At 40.0% G+C, this 15,281-nt stretch overlaps 1 protein-coding gene across 11 annotated transcripts in view; it reads left to right on the top strand.

Moving 5' to 3' along the window:
- Nucleotides 1-15,281, top strand: part of WDFY3 (WD repeat and FYVE domain containing 3) — a 156,537-nt gene that overhangs the window by 137,217 nt on the left and 4,039 nt on the right. For all 11 annotated transcript variants that reach the window (XM_030270343.4, XM_041715972.2, XM_041715971.2 and 8 more), the window contains 19 exons: nt 2-122; nt 468-553; nt 836-916; nt 1,323-1,377; nt 1,746-1,865; nt 2,542-2,659; nt 3,780-3,886; nt 4,413-4,566; nt 6,149-6,240; nt 6,566-6,778; nt 8,456-8,603; nt 9,406-9,560; nt 9,845-10,003; nt 10,919-11,098; nt 12,131-12,313; nt 12,919-13,015; nt 14,032-14,361; nt 14,557-14,668; nt 14,996-15,193. In XM_030270343.4, the coding sequence (XP_030126203.4) occupies nt 2-122; nt 468-553; nt 836-916; nt 1,323-1,377; nt 1,746-1,865; nt 2,542-2,659; nt 3,780-3,886; nt 4,413-4,566; nt 6,149-6,240; nt 6,566-6,778; nt 8,456-8,603; nt 9,406-9,560; nt 9,845-10,003; nt 10,919-11,098; nt 12,131-12,313; nt 12,919-13,015; nt 14,032-14,361; nt 14,557-14,668; nt 14,996-15,193 (2,709 nt within the window). The remainder of the gene's footprint in view (nt 1; nt 123-467; nt 554-835; nt 917-1,322; nt 1,378-1,745; nt 1,866-2,541; nt 2,660-3,779; nt 3,887-4,412; nt 4,567-6,148; nt 6,241-6,565; nt 6,779-8,455; nt 8,604-9,405; nt 9,561-9,844; nt 10,004-10,918; nt 11,099-12,130; nt 12,314-12,918; nt 13,016-14,031; nt 14,362-14,556; nt 14,669-14,995; nt 15,194-15,281) is intronic.

Here is a 15,281-nt window from a genome sequence, read left to right as displayed (position 1 = left end):
GGATGCATGAGCCAATCATACCTAGGGGAGCAAGGCAAGGTCCAAGTCAACTCAAAAGAACTTGCAGCATTTTCGCATATGAAGATATCAAGGAGGTGCATAAAAGGAGATACCTTTTGCAGGTAACTTGGACACCATATTTGGATAGGGGGAGGCATATTTGCAGTGTTTTGACGATATAATTTTTAGAAATGAAAATCAGTACATAACTGAAGAGTATTTGGAAAGTGAAGCTGTTGACTGTGTTGCTATTGAAGCCTTTAGGTTGGATATCCTTGTTGGAACTTACCCAGTTTATTGGGTGTGTTAGTCAGTGTCAGTGGTCCAAAAATAAAACATTTGGTTGCACTAAGCAAAGTCTGCTTCACCATAATTTAGTGCCGCATGTAGCATGGTCTGTGCCTGACCTTCAGAGGTGACAAGAAAATAAGTTATTGTTGACATGAGTTTGTCCTCTTTGTTTTCAGCCAATTGCAATTGAAGTTTTCTCAGGAGATGGACGGAACTATCTTCTAGCTTTCCAGAAAGGGGTTAGAAACAAAGTTTATCAAAGGTAGGGTAAAACAAATTAGAGTATTTAACGTGAATGTTTGCAAATACCCATGTGGAGGCTTTTTTTGGTGCCTGCTAGCACCTTACTGCTGCAGGAAAGAGCCACTAGAGGGCACTACATGCCTTCAGTGAGAAGAGGCTCCTGTGGTTTGGTTGGAGATGCCATGGAGCTGCTCAGAAGGAAGTCTGTAACTGTACTAAATGCATACTGCTTTTCAGAAGATGACATCCTGAGGGTAGAAACACTAATCATAATCTCATAATCTTTTAACTGCTGCTGCAGGTTTTTGGCTGTGGTGCCATCTCTGACCGACAGCTCGGAGTCAGTATCTGGGCAGAGACCAAACACCAGCGTAGAGCAAGGGTAGGTGGTTCTGTTCCTCACAACTTCTGTAGTTCATCAGTTTCCAATAAATGATGTTTGCATTGATATCAGGATTATCTGGAGAGTATCAGAATTAATGTTATCAGTATACTGAAACATTCTGAAAGGAATTGGAGTGCTGAAGCCATCAGATTTATCCAAGTTGTTAAAAATATATTACTCATCAGCCACCACTTGCACTGAATTGCATAATTAACATGCATAATTTTTACAGTGTGTTTTTAGAATTCTAAAAAAAGATACTGCAAAAGCAAAAAGGAAAAGATACATGTTCTTACAATGGTTGAAATTTATAACTTTTAATCTTGAAATTTTGGGTTGTCTTGTGAAGATGTAACCCAGTTCTTACTGCAAAGTCAAGAAATTAATTTCTTCTTCCCACTAGGTCTGGCTTGCTTAGCACTTTAGTCGGAGAAAAATCTGTTACTCAGAGATGGGAAGTAAGTATGAGAATGCTGGGGTAGTTTTGTATTGAATTCCACATTTTGTAGTGATACATAAATAATCAGTACACATAAGTTGCATCTTCTTACTCTAACAGGTGGAACATACTGTTGTAGAAAGTGTATCTCAGTGTTTAATTTTTAATATTTCATGATATCATCATCAAATAGGAAATTATTCTACTGTTGAATTGCAGGGGGAGAGCTGTAGTAAAAGTAGAGTGAGCATTGCAATATTGAAGTAAGTTTTTATGTTTGGGGTGGGCTGCACATTGACAGTCTGGCAGGTTGACATTTGATAGTTGCAAAGTGAAAACTTTACTGTGCAAAGTTGCAAAGTGAAAACTTTATCTGTCTTCCTTAAGAGAGGAGAAATCAGTAACTTCCAGTACCTGATGCACTTGAACACTCTGGCCGGCAGATCCTATAATGACCTTATGCAGTACCCTGTCTTCCCCTGGATCCTTGCAGACTATGACTCAGAGGTAAATAAAACATCTTGTCAATCTCGTTAGTAATCTTATATAAAAGTTGAAGGTTTCTATTTTGTTTCTCCCACTTCCCAACAGGGAGGGTATTAGAGAATCTTGGCTGGGCTGATTTTACAGATGTTGTTGGTCCATGCACAGGTGAGGGCTGAGATCCAGAGGGAGACATTTGCCCCTCTACCTTTCAGCAGTTCGTGTAAATGGCTGGATTAGTTTCAACTCTGTATTCTGAAGTATGCTAAGCCCACAGAGAAAGCATCCTTGTCCAGAAGACTGTGGTAGGGGCTACTATGGAATCTGGCCCCACGGCTTTCGAAAAAGATGAAACATCCTATTAATGCTTTTGTGGACAGTCATTGCCACAAACCAGACCATTAAATAAAATATTGTTAGGGGACTTATTGAGTATTTGTGGAAAAATTAGGGGGAACTAGGGATAAGAGGAGCAGGGCAAAAGTTGTGCAGGGCCCAGGTGTGATTTCAGATAAAACGTGATAGCTGTCTTGGATCATACTGAAGGACTGTTTTAAAAATATCCAACATTGCACTTGCTGTGTGTGTAGAAAGTAGGGAGAACAGCCTTAAGAGGTAGGTGGTGTTAACTGTGGTAATCAGCAGTTTTCAAATGATGTGGTTTGGTTTTATAAAATTGTTGTCTGATGTATTTTTAAAGGAACTGGATCTTACAAATCCCAAAACATTTAGAAACCTGGCCAAGCCCATGGGAGCTCAAACAGAGGACAGGTTAGCCCAGTACAAGAAGCGATACAAGGATTGGGAAGATCCCAATGGTAAGTAATAATCCACCCTGCAGAAAGAGCAAAAAGGAATATGCGCCTGTCGTCATAGGAGGGACTCACAGATTTTTTTATAATGTAGGTAAAGAGATCTGGATATGATGTGCAGAACTCTACCATGGTTTTTTTTGTAACTGTCCAACAAAGTCTAAATTAGAACAAATGGACATTGGCTTTCTTTCTGTGTTGTTTGTTTTAAATCTAAATTACACCTTTGTTTATATGTAAAAACAAAGAACAGTTGCACTTTTAGATGAGTTTAATATTATATAAAGAATGGAATGGGCAGGCACGTGAAGCACACAACCAGCTGTGTCTGCTAATACAGTTTGGTTGCTGCTGCTTGAAAATCATTTGTACAAAAAATGTAAATGCTTCTGCATTAGCAGTATTCTAGCTTTCTACTTTCTAATCTTAAAGTGTGGTTTTTTTGGCTAAGGAGAAAAAAAAACTTCAGAATGAGATGCAATTAAGTTACCTAGTCATGATTTTAGAGCTTCCTTATATATTGAAAGTAAAACTTCTGTGTTTGGCAAGACAAGTTTTCTTGTGTGCTTTCATTGAAGATAGAGGCCTGTTTAACTACTGCAGTGCTATTCTATGTCAGACAGCAGTAGATGGCAAAGATATTCAGTTTTAGAAACAAATCAGTATTTTCTGAGTGTGCTTGTGTAGACATTTTGCCAGGAAATTAAGAAAGTAAAAGATTTACAAAATTTAGGCAACAGTTTCGATGCGTGTTTCTGCCCGAGATTTTAAATCCATAGTAAAAAGTAAAACCAAAAATTAAAAAAGGTATCTTTAAAATGTTTCTTCAGCAGAAATCACCGTAGTCGCATTGCAGCATTTCAATTAGTTAAAATAAAAAATGAGTAACCATTCAGTACTGCTTTGCAGACCCCTTTTGAATTAGGGCTGCTGCACTGCAGCCCAAACTCAAGTGAGAAAACATAAAGCTTTCAGATACCTGAGAATGAAAATTACAAATTCCAGTTCTGAATGTGCCCAAGTCCACAGAGTAATTAAAATGCAGTGTTAATATTTTTTCCCGTTAGTACTGACTCTGTCACCTAATTACCTTATTTCTCCTATGTTTATGATTTTTAATCTGCAGGGGAAACCCCAGCTTATCACTATGGGACTCACTATTCCTCAGCCATGATCGTGGCTTCCTATCTTGTCCGGATGGAGCCTTTTACTCAGATTTTCTTACGGTTACAGGTAAAAATTACATCACCTCACTTCATGTTTCTTGCCTGCTGTGTATTTCGGATATCACTGGGAAATAAGATCAGTCAGCTTTGTTTTCATTAAATATCATAGAAGAAACACCTTTTAGCAGAATTCTTATTGCCTCGCAGGTTTTTGATATGTCTTTTTTTAAAATGTGATGGAATTCACCCCTTGTAGTTTGAACATTTTTCTAAATGTGCACAAAACAAAGTAGCAGCAGACAAAAACCAAAACTAGTTTTATTGTGAAAACTATTTTGCTGTTTCTCTGAAAGAGACTAGACTTGAAATCAGACAGATAACTCTTTTCTTAAAGTTCTGTATATCTGTATCCATATTTTCTGTTCTCATGTACCTGAAAGTAATGCAGCTGATGAGATCAGTTGCATTAAAGAAAGAAATATGCTAGTTCTAGCATCTTCATTTGGCAGAGGCTGTTCTGATTTGCCTTCCTGGTAAAGGCTGCCATGCTGGGGGATGCTGTGCCACTGACATGCTCCTCTCTCTGCTGGCAGGGTGGTCACTTTGACCTGGCTGACCGCATGTTCCACAGCGTGCGCGAGGCCTGGTACTCCGCCTCCAAGCACAACATGGCAGATGTGAAGGAGCTCATCCCAGAGTTCTTCTACCTCCCCGAGTTCCTGCTCAATTCCAACAATTTTGACCTAGGTAGGCAAAAAGAGCTTGATAGCCGTGCTGTGGGTGGGAGAAGAGAGCCAGGCAGACTTCAGGTATTTTCTCAAGCCGTGAGTGTTCATTGTAAGCAATTTAAAACAAAGTGTCTTCTGAGAACTGCAGAACTAGTCCCTGAAAAGACTTTTGTTTGGAGCGGTGTATTTTTGTCAATTTGGTTTTTTTACCAGTTCAAAATGCACAGATAATCATGTTCTACTTAGAGTTTCTCTGCTTGCATTTTTCTCCATGTAACCTATTCCATGATGGTGTTCACCTTCTTCGTTATTTATTTTTTTAAACTTCTCAAAATCTGTTTGACAAATCTTCACTTTTAGAACTTAATTTGAAAATATTCCTAATGGTTTTTTGAATTGTCACAGCTGTTGTGACAGTGATTATTCATCAGGAGTTGTGTAGGAGACCTGTTTGTTTGAGATGCATGTTACTTATTCTATCACTCTTAACACTGGCATTAAGTTCTTATATTCTGAGCTCTGTGCTGTGAATCTATTACCAGTAATAAAGATTAATCAAATCATAGGTTTTAATAGCTTGCAAGCCTTTATTCAAAATTTATTGGAACAGATTGGAAGTACAACCTTGCAAAAAAAGAAAAGCAAAACCCAAAGAACACTCTGCAAAACCTCTTCCATCTATATTTTACACTAAAGAATTATGGGTATTACTGAAAAAATGTTGAGCTCTTGTCCACTTATCTTTGTATCTGACAATTTTGAACTGTAACCATTGGAAATTCTTCATTGAGCATTTGGACCAACAGTAGAAAAGGCTCTTTTAGGAACAATTGTCAAACTCTGAGATACTTCTGGTTGTGTTAATTTGTAGCAGTCCTTCTTCCCTTCCTCCCAGGTGAAAAGAAAGGAAGATTTGAAGTTTGGTGATGCAAGTAATGTTTCTGTTGGAGCATTGTACTTATTTTTTGTGTGACCCTGTAAAGTAGGAAATTTGTAGGTGTTCCTCTGAGTTAATATGAAGTGTGGCGTTGTCTCTTGACAGCAAGTGACAGAACAAGAATATAACTGAGGAGTTTTATCAAACACGTTTTTGTTGATCACAACATGCCACTATTTGATGTCCACAGTGGGAATGAGGCTGTCCAGGACAGGGTGAATGTATTGTGCCCAGGTCATGGGCATATCAGGGGAATTGCCAGTATCCTTGGGCATGGAGCTTGTGGGGGATACCAGTTAGCTCTGCACTGTTAGGAAATGAATATTTGGAAACATATGACAGGAGTACAGGCAATTCTCAGAAGTAAAATGACAATTTCATTGTATGATAAAATACTGTTTTCCTCTTCAGAAGCCTTAGTGAGGAGTATTTGGATTCTTTCTCTTGAAAGTAATCTTAAATGAATAACTGAGGCAGAATTTTTCATGTTTTATTGCCTGACATTTAAAACTAAGATAGTATTTTAAAGAAAAGACTGAAATGGCTTCCTTTATACTTACATATTAGAATTTGATTATTTGTCTTTTTTTTTCTTTTTTCTCACCTTTACAGTTCAGTTTCAGTGCTCCTGTCCAAATTTTTACCTTCTTTCTCTTTTTATTAGGTTGTAAACAAAATGGCACTAAACTTGGTGATGTAATACTCCCACCATGGGCAAAAGGAGATCCTCGTGAATTTATCAGAGTCCATCGGGAGGTAATTTGAATTTTAATGGTGACAGTAGAATGTCTGTTGGGACTTTCCACTGCACATTAATCTAAGCTCAATTTGTGCAGTCACAGGCCAGTCTGTGAGTTCAGGGTTGGTGTCTGATTATTGCCAAGGTCTGTAGAACCAGCATTTCCTCTCCCTCCTTTTCGGCTGCAGAGTACTCTGAGGCAAGACTTGCTTAATGAAAAGCTTTGTCAAAACGTAACAAAAATATATCTAATCATGTTCTGCGTTTCTCCATGTGGCAAATGTAGTAAACTCAACCAATGAGCAATTTGTCTCATTTTAATGCATGCCTTCTGAATTTCAGGCTCTGGAATGTGACTTTGTGAGTGCTCGCCTGCATGAGTGGATTGACTTGATCTTTGGCTATAAACAGCAAGGTCCTGCTGCAGTAGAAGCTGTAAATGTCTTTCACCATCTCTTCTATGAGGGACAAGTGGACATATATAACATCAATGATCCTTTAAAAGAGACAGCTACCATAGGATTCATTAATAACTTTGGACAAATACCAAAGCAGGTATACCCTTCGTAGAATTCTTACTTTCCAGTTAACACTCAAATTGAAATGTGTTAATATAAAACAGGAAGGTATTTTAGGAATGAAACTTCTTGGCAGTGTTTATTCATAAATATTCTTCCAGTGATACGAAATTATAAATTACACAAAGATTGACTTTGGGCTTTACTTGTGAAATTAGAAATGTCTTTTTTTCCCCTTTACATCCTTAAAATAAAGGCATAATGAATTATAGTTCAAAAGAGAAATATGTTCCTGCTGCAAAATCGTAGGAGAGGAATGAAAGTGCAACTTCAAAGTAATGCCTAGTGCTAAGGTATTGGAAGTTACCCTGTAATAAAACAATTTCTGTAATAATTTCTGCTTCTTTTTTTTAATCCTAGTCTCATGGGTGGTTCACTCTTGAAGGACAGCCGTAGTTCAGGAACTGTAAAGACCAGTTTTTGGTGCATCTTTAAAGTTTGTTTTCTCTTCAACAGACTATATTAAATAATTCAATGTAATATTAAATCTTGGGGTTCGGGTTTGGGGGTGTCTCAGTGTTGGTTGTTTCGATTTGGGTTTTTATTGGGCATTTCTTTGGAGTCTTTTTGCTATCCAGTGAAAATCTTAAATGTCTGGTAAATATTTCCAATCCTAGATCTGGTGGAAGCCACAGATATCTTCAGCATTGGCTGGGAATTCAAGCCATGTGTTGGAAACTCTAAACTCAACTCTCAGCACATAATGTTTCAGGACAGCCACAAGATATTTCCTGTGGCAACCCACTTAGAGCTATCTGTCTCTCATTGCTTGGAAAGAAGGATAAGAACTGCTCATCTGTATTCTCTGGATTTTCTCTTTTCCCTTCCTTGCTCTCAATAATCTAATTCTGTAGTGTCTGAAGGGTTTTCCCCTCCTACGTAATAACCAATCCCTCTGTTGTGATGATAATCAGATGTGGCCCAGCTAAAGCCAGATGGACAGACAGGGACTGGGGCAGAGGGCAGGGCCATAGAAGAGCAATGCAGCTGAGTCCCAAGCTCTGCCTGCATCCTCAGATGCCTGTTAGGTATTGTGGTAAAATCTACCAGGAAGTGCATGATGCTTTGCTAGAGGAAATAGACTGCAGTAAACTTGGGAAACTCAAAACTTCCTTAAGGCTTCGTTGATGGTGAGTGCTTTTGGAGCACATTTTTATGTAACTGTAGAGTTTTGCTGTTTCCTTCTGTTATTTTCCAAAGGGGATCCAGGGCAGGCTCTCTGTGACACAGCTGCTCTGCATTTTTGCACTCCTTTCCTGCATGTAGCAGGATGTTACATGCATCTTCTTTGTCCCATCTCTCCCACTAGTAATGTGCCTGGCAGTTTGGGTTTATATTTTAAAAAGTTATGATGTAAAACACTGTAGAGCTGGTGGTGTGTTTGGAAGGGGGGTCTCAACTCCATGAGGGTGCCAAACTGCCACAGCCTTAGGGGGCAGAGCAACTTTGCTCCTTGTTGGTTTTTGTATTGTTTGTTGAAGGTTTTTGAAATGTTCACCATGAGTTAGTTATTAGTGAATACTGAGAGCAGTGAAGCATTTGCTTACCTGCAGAATTTTTAGAAGATATATTGGATGTATTTATGATCTTTTTAGGTCAGTGCCCTTGTAAACCTGTAATTTTTGATGATAATTAGTTTCTTGATGAATTTCAGCTCTTCAAAAAACCTCACCCACCAAAGCGTGTTAGAAGCCGTCTGAATGGAGAGGCTGTGGGAACCTCTGTGCCCCCTGGTTCCACAGGTGACAAGATCTTTTTCCATCATTTGGACAACCTGCGGCCGTCTCTTGCCCCAGTGAAAGGTAAACTTTAAACTCACAGTTGTTTTTGCTGTTTCTTTGCCCAAGCATTCGGCGTTTCAGCAAGATTTTTTTTCCTTACTTCTAATATTCTTACTGCCCATAGTTTTGTGAGAGAGACAAATTCAAAATATCCTAATGCTGTACTGTTATGTTCTTAGCTACTTTAAAGGAATTTGGGAAACGCCATAGCTGCACCAGTTTAATATGACATTTTTTAAATAGAGGGATAAAATGGAGCCCAAGCACCTCTTTATAAGTTTGAATTTAACAAACAGCATTTGGAGTATGTTTTTTCTGGGCCTGTGGTAGCCTTTATTTTTGTGATTTTCACAGCAAAAGGATTATTTATCAGTGTCAAGAAATACTAAGGAATGTTGGCAGGAAAGTATGGTGTTGGTAGCTGCACTGAGACAAAGTGGTTTTTGACTTTCAAATCTGACATTGGACTGAACAAAAGTTAATTGTCTGCAAGGCAGGTAAATGTTATACAGGGATTTCTTTCCTAGCTGAGTAAAGCATAATCTGTGGCTCCCTGCTGTAAGGAGAGAAGGGCATTCTATTAAATGAGGCATAGCAGGGCTTAGAGAGAAGACTCTAAGTCAGGAAATTAGAAAGCACTAATCTATATTTGGCTCTGCATTTGTTAGGAATGGAGCAAAAGTTGCCATCACTGTAGCTGATGCAAAGAATGTATAAATAGCCACTATGGAGACATAGCTTTGGAAGAGCAGCAGGTACTCAAAGGGATCAGATAGTATTTGTCTCTCCCAGCAATAAAACATAACCTCATCTTCTCTTTCAGAGCTCAAGGAGCCTGTGGGGCAGATCGTGTGTACTGATAAAGGCATTCTGGCAGTAGAACAGAACAAGGTTCTCATCCCACCCACGTGGAATAAAACATTTGCCTGGGGCTATGCAGACCTCAGCTGCAGGCTGGGTACCTATGAGTCAGACAAGGTTTGTAATCTGAAATTTGTTCTAGTAATCAGTACTCAATAGTGAAAAAAACATAACAATGGACATTTATTTCACATGTGAATGAAATAATCTTCTACTGCATCAGGTTTTTTTGCTCCCTCTTGAGGGCCTTCACCAGGACGCTGGCAGAATACAATTAACTCATAATAGTCTTTTATCAGGTCTTAGTGACCTAATGAGTGCAAGGCGGCAGCCAGGTTTTTATTTTTTTATCCTGCAAAGTACTAGTTCTGCAAGTAATTATTTGTTTTCTGTATTTTTAGGCCGTGATTGTTTATGAATGCTTATCAGAATGGGGTCAGATCCTGTGTGCCATTTGCCCCAACCCCAAACTAGTTATCACTGGAGGAACAAGCACAGCAGTGTGTGTATGGGAAATGGGTGTCTCTAAAGAAAAAGCTAAAGCTCTCACACTGAAACAGGTAAAATACAGTAAAGCTGTAAAGTAATGTTATAAGATCAAAGTAATTGTGTAATGGGTGTTTAAGTTTTGTGTGTTTACTAAAGAAAAAACAAACCCAAGAAATGTAGCCAAAAAAACCCAACCACAAGTAAGTCTAGATATTCTGGCAGTGTATCATTGTTAAAGGTTGTTACTGTTCCATTAGCATCTCAACTGTTTTTTAAAGGAAGTCTTTCCCTCAAATTTATTAAAAGAAATTTAGAGAATTATTTACTCTTGTGCGGTAATCAACTGTCCAAAGCTGCTTTTCTGAAATGTTTTACTTTAAAACTGTACACGATAAAACACTGTATCTTAAATTTTGGGGCAGCATATTTGAATATATTTACTCTATTGAGCAAGTTTTATTTTAACTGAGTAAGGTGCAGTAATCTGACTGTATTTCAGACTCTTATTCCAATAGTTAGTTTAAGCCTAAAAGTAAAAGTAGGGCCTAATATGAGTAGATACTCATACTTTTCTCCTTCTTCCTATTGACTTTGCTTTTTTGGCTGTAACCCTTTCTCATCTCTTTTGTCTTCTCTTAGTCATCAGCAGTTACTGTAGGAGTCAGAATGTAATTTCAAGTGCAGCCTGGAACACTTGCCGGCCTAAAGGCTACTGATGCAGTATAGAGTTTTCTTCAGTGGAAGGATCTGTAACATTAGACCCTTGAAATTTTGTTTTGTCAGAGCTCTTTTTAAATGGGAAAAAATATTACTTTTGCCATTTTCAGTTATGGAAATAGTTATCAATTGAAGACTTATAAGATAGGTTCATCTTCTGATGGGATATTCTGGTTACATGATCTGAATCTTTCAGGTAAGAGGCTTTGATGTGGAATTTTTGTGCTCTCTCCTGATTTTCACTTTTGCTCCTGCCTTGTGTTTTGCAGGCACTGCTGGGTCACACTGACACTGTCACATGCTTAACGGCATCGCTGGCATATCACATAATTGTGAGTGGATCCCGGGATCGCACCTGCATCATCTGGGATCTGAACAAGCTCTCCTTCCTGACACAGCTCCGAGGGCACAGGGCTCCAATTTCAGCACTCTGTATAAATGAATTAACGGTGAGAGCCCAACTCTGTCCATCAGGCTGCAGTGGGAACAGTAGCAAGAGTTTGAAATCATTAAACCAAAGGAAAAAAACCCACAAGGCTCTCCTGTTAATTTGGCAGAACTTGTATAACTCGTCTGAAAACTGATTAGCAGCTGGTTTAGGAATAATTTGTGTCATTTGTCTAGAGCAAATGGGTGGTTGCATTCCATGCAGAGTGGCTTGAGCTCAGAAGAGGCAGTGTAGTTAGTGTGACATTCCAAGTGAGCTGCCAGATCTACTGCACAAGCTAAGAAGAGCTTTTGATACATGACCTTGGTTGGCTTCTCTTGTCTTAAGCTGAATTTAAAGGAAATGGGATACCTTGGGTGACAATGCAGTGCCAGTTGTAGTGGAAAGAGTCCTATCCTAAAAGCTTCTGTCCTTGGTGGTCCTGTGAGTTACAAGTCACCATTTATCCAGCTCCCATGCATGGCCATCAAGGCTGGATGGACCCTGTTGCAGCCAGAGCAGATGCAGTGGTTGAAATCAAGACAAGAGGGAACTGTAATGCAAGCAGAGGGTAGCAAGTACAGTTTATTAGATGTTGGTGGTCTGGCTGTAGTGCTGCCAGTGCTTTAGACTGCAGCTCCTGTTTCCCTCTGCACTAGTTTGGACTGTTCCCAGTAAGGAAGCAAATGAAATTTAAGGTGGTTCATATTTGTGAAAAAGAACGGTGTCAACATGAGCAGTCTTTGGAAACTGAAAGTACTAAAAATAGGTTGTTACATTGTTATGATACGAAAAGTGGAGGAACTGGTCAACTCATTCTGTGCTGTAAATAGAACAAATATGTTGCTACTAACTGTGGTTTTCTAGGTAGAGTTAAAAAAAAAAAAGCATATAATCCTAAAGGTTTCTTCATCTGGACAGACTCCTCTTGAATAGAACTTCCTGAAAAGTTCCAGCCTTGCAACTTGGCTTATAAATGAACTTGACTTATATTTTTGCTGAAGGATACCTACAACTTTGTACTGAAATCTGGAGGTGTTATTTGTCTTTGCAGGGAGACATTGTATCATGTGCTGGCACTTATATCCATGTGTGGAGCATTAATGGCAGCCCTACTGCAAGTGTAAACACCTTCACTGGCCGAAGCCAGCAAATTATGTGTTGTTTTGTGTCAGAGATGAATGAGTGGGACACCCAGAATGTCATCATAACAGGGCATTCGGACGGAGTTGTCCGGGTAAGTACCAGCAATCACTGCCTGGAAAATAAAGCTTATGCCTTGGTGGTGGTAGTATTTAGAGAAGTCATTCCTATCCAGGACCAAAGCAGTTCTGCTTTACTTGAGAATTTCACTTGAACAGTTCTTTCTCCTTTATTGATGCCCCCATTGGGATGTGGTAACCAGCAATAGTCAGCAGAGAATACATTTCCTTCCTGCTCTGTTTTGGTCACCAGCTTTCATACCTGGAGGCTATTGTTTTGGTTCACCATTTTAGTTTCATACACCTTGAGACAATTCATTTTGCTTGGCTAGAAAGAAAACAGAAACTTAATGTCAACTCTAATGACTACAAGTCTAACCCAGTTTTCAGTACTTTTGGGTGCAGCCTTAACCAGAATCTGCTGGTCAGATAGCTGTGTGGAGTGGATTCAGGCATGAACACAGATGTCCCCTTATAGTTTCTAGCCCTCAAAAACAGACTTTAGTATGGAGATGGGACCTCTCTTGCATGTTACCAGTGCAAATACACAGTTCTACTTAGCCATTTTAACTCTTTAAGTAGCTTAGGAAAACGCCAAGAGTTCAGTAAGTGCCACTCTGCTTATCCCCTGTCCCTCCAGTTCTGGCGAATGGAGTTTTTGCAAGTGCCAGAAACACCAGCTCCAGAGCCTGTGGAGGTGCTGGAAATGCAAGAGGACTGTCAGGATGCTCAGATAGGTATGTCTCCTTACAAGTGTTTGGTATTTCCCTGTTGTATCTGATCTTTGCTATAAGTAGGTCAAGTCCTGTGGTTATACAGTGCAGAATGGAATGATGCAGATTTTATCTGCATCAAAAGGCAGTAGACATCCAGTAGGCACAATGAACAGAGTGTCTGCATTCTGTATTCAGCACTTTGCTTAAGGTAGTTTCATATTGCTACAAGTAAGAAAAATGTTGCCCATCATAGCTTTTTGTTCTGTGAAGGTGGAACTTTTCTCTGAGTTTGTTTTGGCTGTTGGTCTGCTCAATGGGTTGTCCAAAAGCTAGATATTTTTTAGTATGAAATAGAATTATAGCATAACAGCCAAGTTGAATCTACTGATGGAACAGCTTAAACAAGACAAGCAATGATACCTTTTTTCGCTCTTGGAAGATTTCGATCTGTGCCTTATGACTGTTTCTTTTAGCCATCTGGTCTTCCTCCTGCACTCTTCATGTAGAAGATATGATCTGGATTTGGATCTGAATCTTATGATATTCATTAGTAATTATTATATAAATATAGATTTTGCTTATTTTCAGTATCACTTGTAATATAAATGTCTTAGTTAATTGCTCTTTTGTGTTAACAAGTGCAAGTCTGCATCATATTTTTCAGTCCGAGTTTCAGCATAGCTGACTGTTCTTACTTGTATAAGTTTTGCCAACCTGAGTGTTTCTGAAGTTTTTGCTCCTTTTGTCTATGATAGCCTTCCTCAGAGGGACTGTTGTAGGAAATAGCTTCAGCTAAGGCATGTCGTTCTCTGGCAAAACAGAAAAAAGTGCAAGAAAAGTGTAAAAAAATATGAATGGTGTGATTCCTGGCAGGAGCTAAATCTCTGAAAAGTCTCTGAAAGCCTGCATACAGTGTTCCTCTCTCAGCAATTGATGCCCATTGGGGTGCAGGCAGTGCAGCACCAGAATAAGGAAAAAGCTCAGGCCATACCAGGCTCACTAATAAAAGTGCCTTGTCCCCTGTTGTGCCAATCCAGGGCAGGAAGCCCACGAAGAGGACAGCAGTGACTCCGAGGCAGATGATGCATGCATAGGCCAGGACGCAAAAGTGCAGGAGAGCCAGAGCCAACCAAGCAGCACCAGCCACAGGCCTCGGTCAGCATCAGCCAGAGCAGTAGCAGCATGGTCAGCAGACAGCGGCTCTGATGACTCCAGGCGTTGGTCAGACCAGCTCAGCTTGGATGAGAAAGATGGATTTATCTTTGTCAATTATTCGGAGGGACAAGCCAAAATGCATCCCCATGCTCAGGTTAACCACCCCCACCCCAGCTATGGTGAAGCACGGCACTACAGCAAGCTCAAACCAGGTAAAAGAAACCATGCACAGCCCTCAGTTTTATTCCTAAGTGAAATGTTATAGAAAAAGATAAAAATTTGAATCTCTGAGGGAGATTTTGTTCTTACTACAAAGTTGCAGTTACAAGTATGTTGGGGGGAGGAGGGAACAAAAATGAGAAAAAGCAAATTTGGTTTATCCCCTCCCTCTTCCCACTCCTTTGTAGGACACAGATGGGAGCGTCAGCTGGTGTTCAGAAGCAAACTAACTATGCACACGGCATTTGATCGCAAAGACAATGCACACCCAGCAGAAATCACTGCGCTTGGCATCTCCAAGTGAGTAGCTCGCACATGAAGACTTCAAACATTTTAGGCTGTTGTCAGCAGGAAGAGGTGCCATTGTTCATAACTCTTCTGTGGTGCTTCTGTTTGGTGTAGCCTTCTTCAAGGACTGAGAGAAAAACACTAAAGAGAGGGAGACCTGTTCAGCTGCACTGTGTTACACAGAGTGTTGCAGCTCCATTTAGAGCAGGGCAACTGGGGCATTAGTCACCACACCAGCGCTTTTCCATTTTACATCCTCTGATGTTTGAAATTGGGCATTGCTGCTTGTGCATTACTGTGCCAGAGTTGTTGCAAAAATACTTTTGCTTTTCGTTGCAGGGATCACAGCAGGATCCTGATCGGAGACGGCCGGGGCAGGGTGTTCAGCTGGTCAGTGAGCGATCAGCCGGGCCGCTCTGCAGCCGACCACTGGGTGAAAGACGAGGGCGGAGACAGCTGCTCAGGCTGCACCGTGCGCTTCTCACTCACCGAGAGGCGGCACCACTGCAGGAACTGTGGACAGCTATTCTGCCAGAAGTAAGCAGCCAACAGCTTCCTTTGGGCTCTTTTCCATACACGATTTTAGATGGGGCAAAGCTCTGAAATACCACAGAACACTGAGGCT

Source organism: Taeniopygia guttata, chromosome 4, assembly GCF_048771995.1.
Source record: "Taeniopygia guttata chromosome 4, bTaeGut7.mat, whole genome shotgun sequence".
In the NCBI taxonomy this organism is placed as follows: domain Eukaryota; kingdom Metazoa; phylum Chordata; class Aves; order Passeriformes; family Estrildidae; genus Taeniopygia; species Taeniopygia guttata.
Note: the sequence above shows the minus strand (reverse complement) of the source record. Positions and strands in the feature narration are given on the sequence as shown.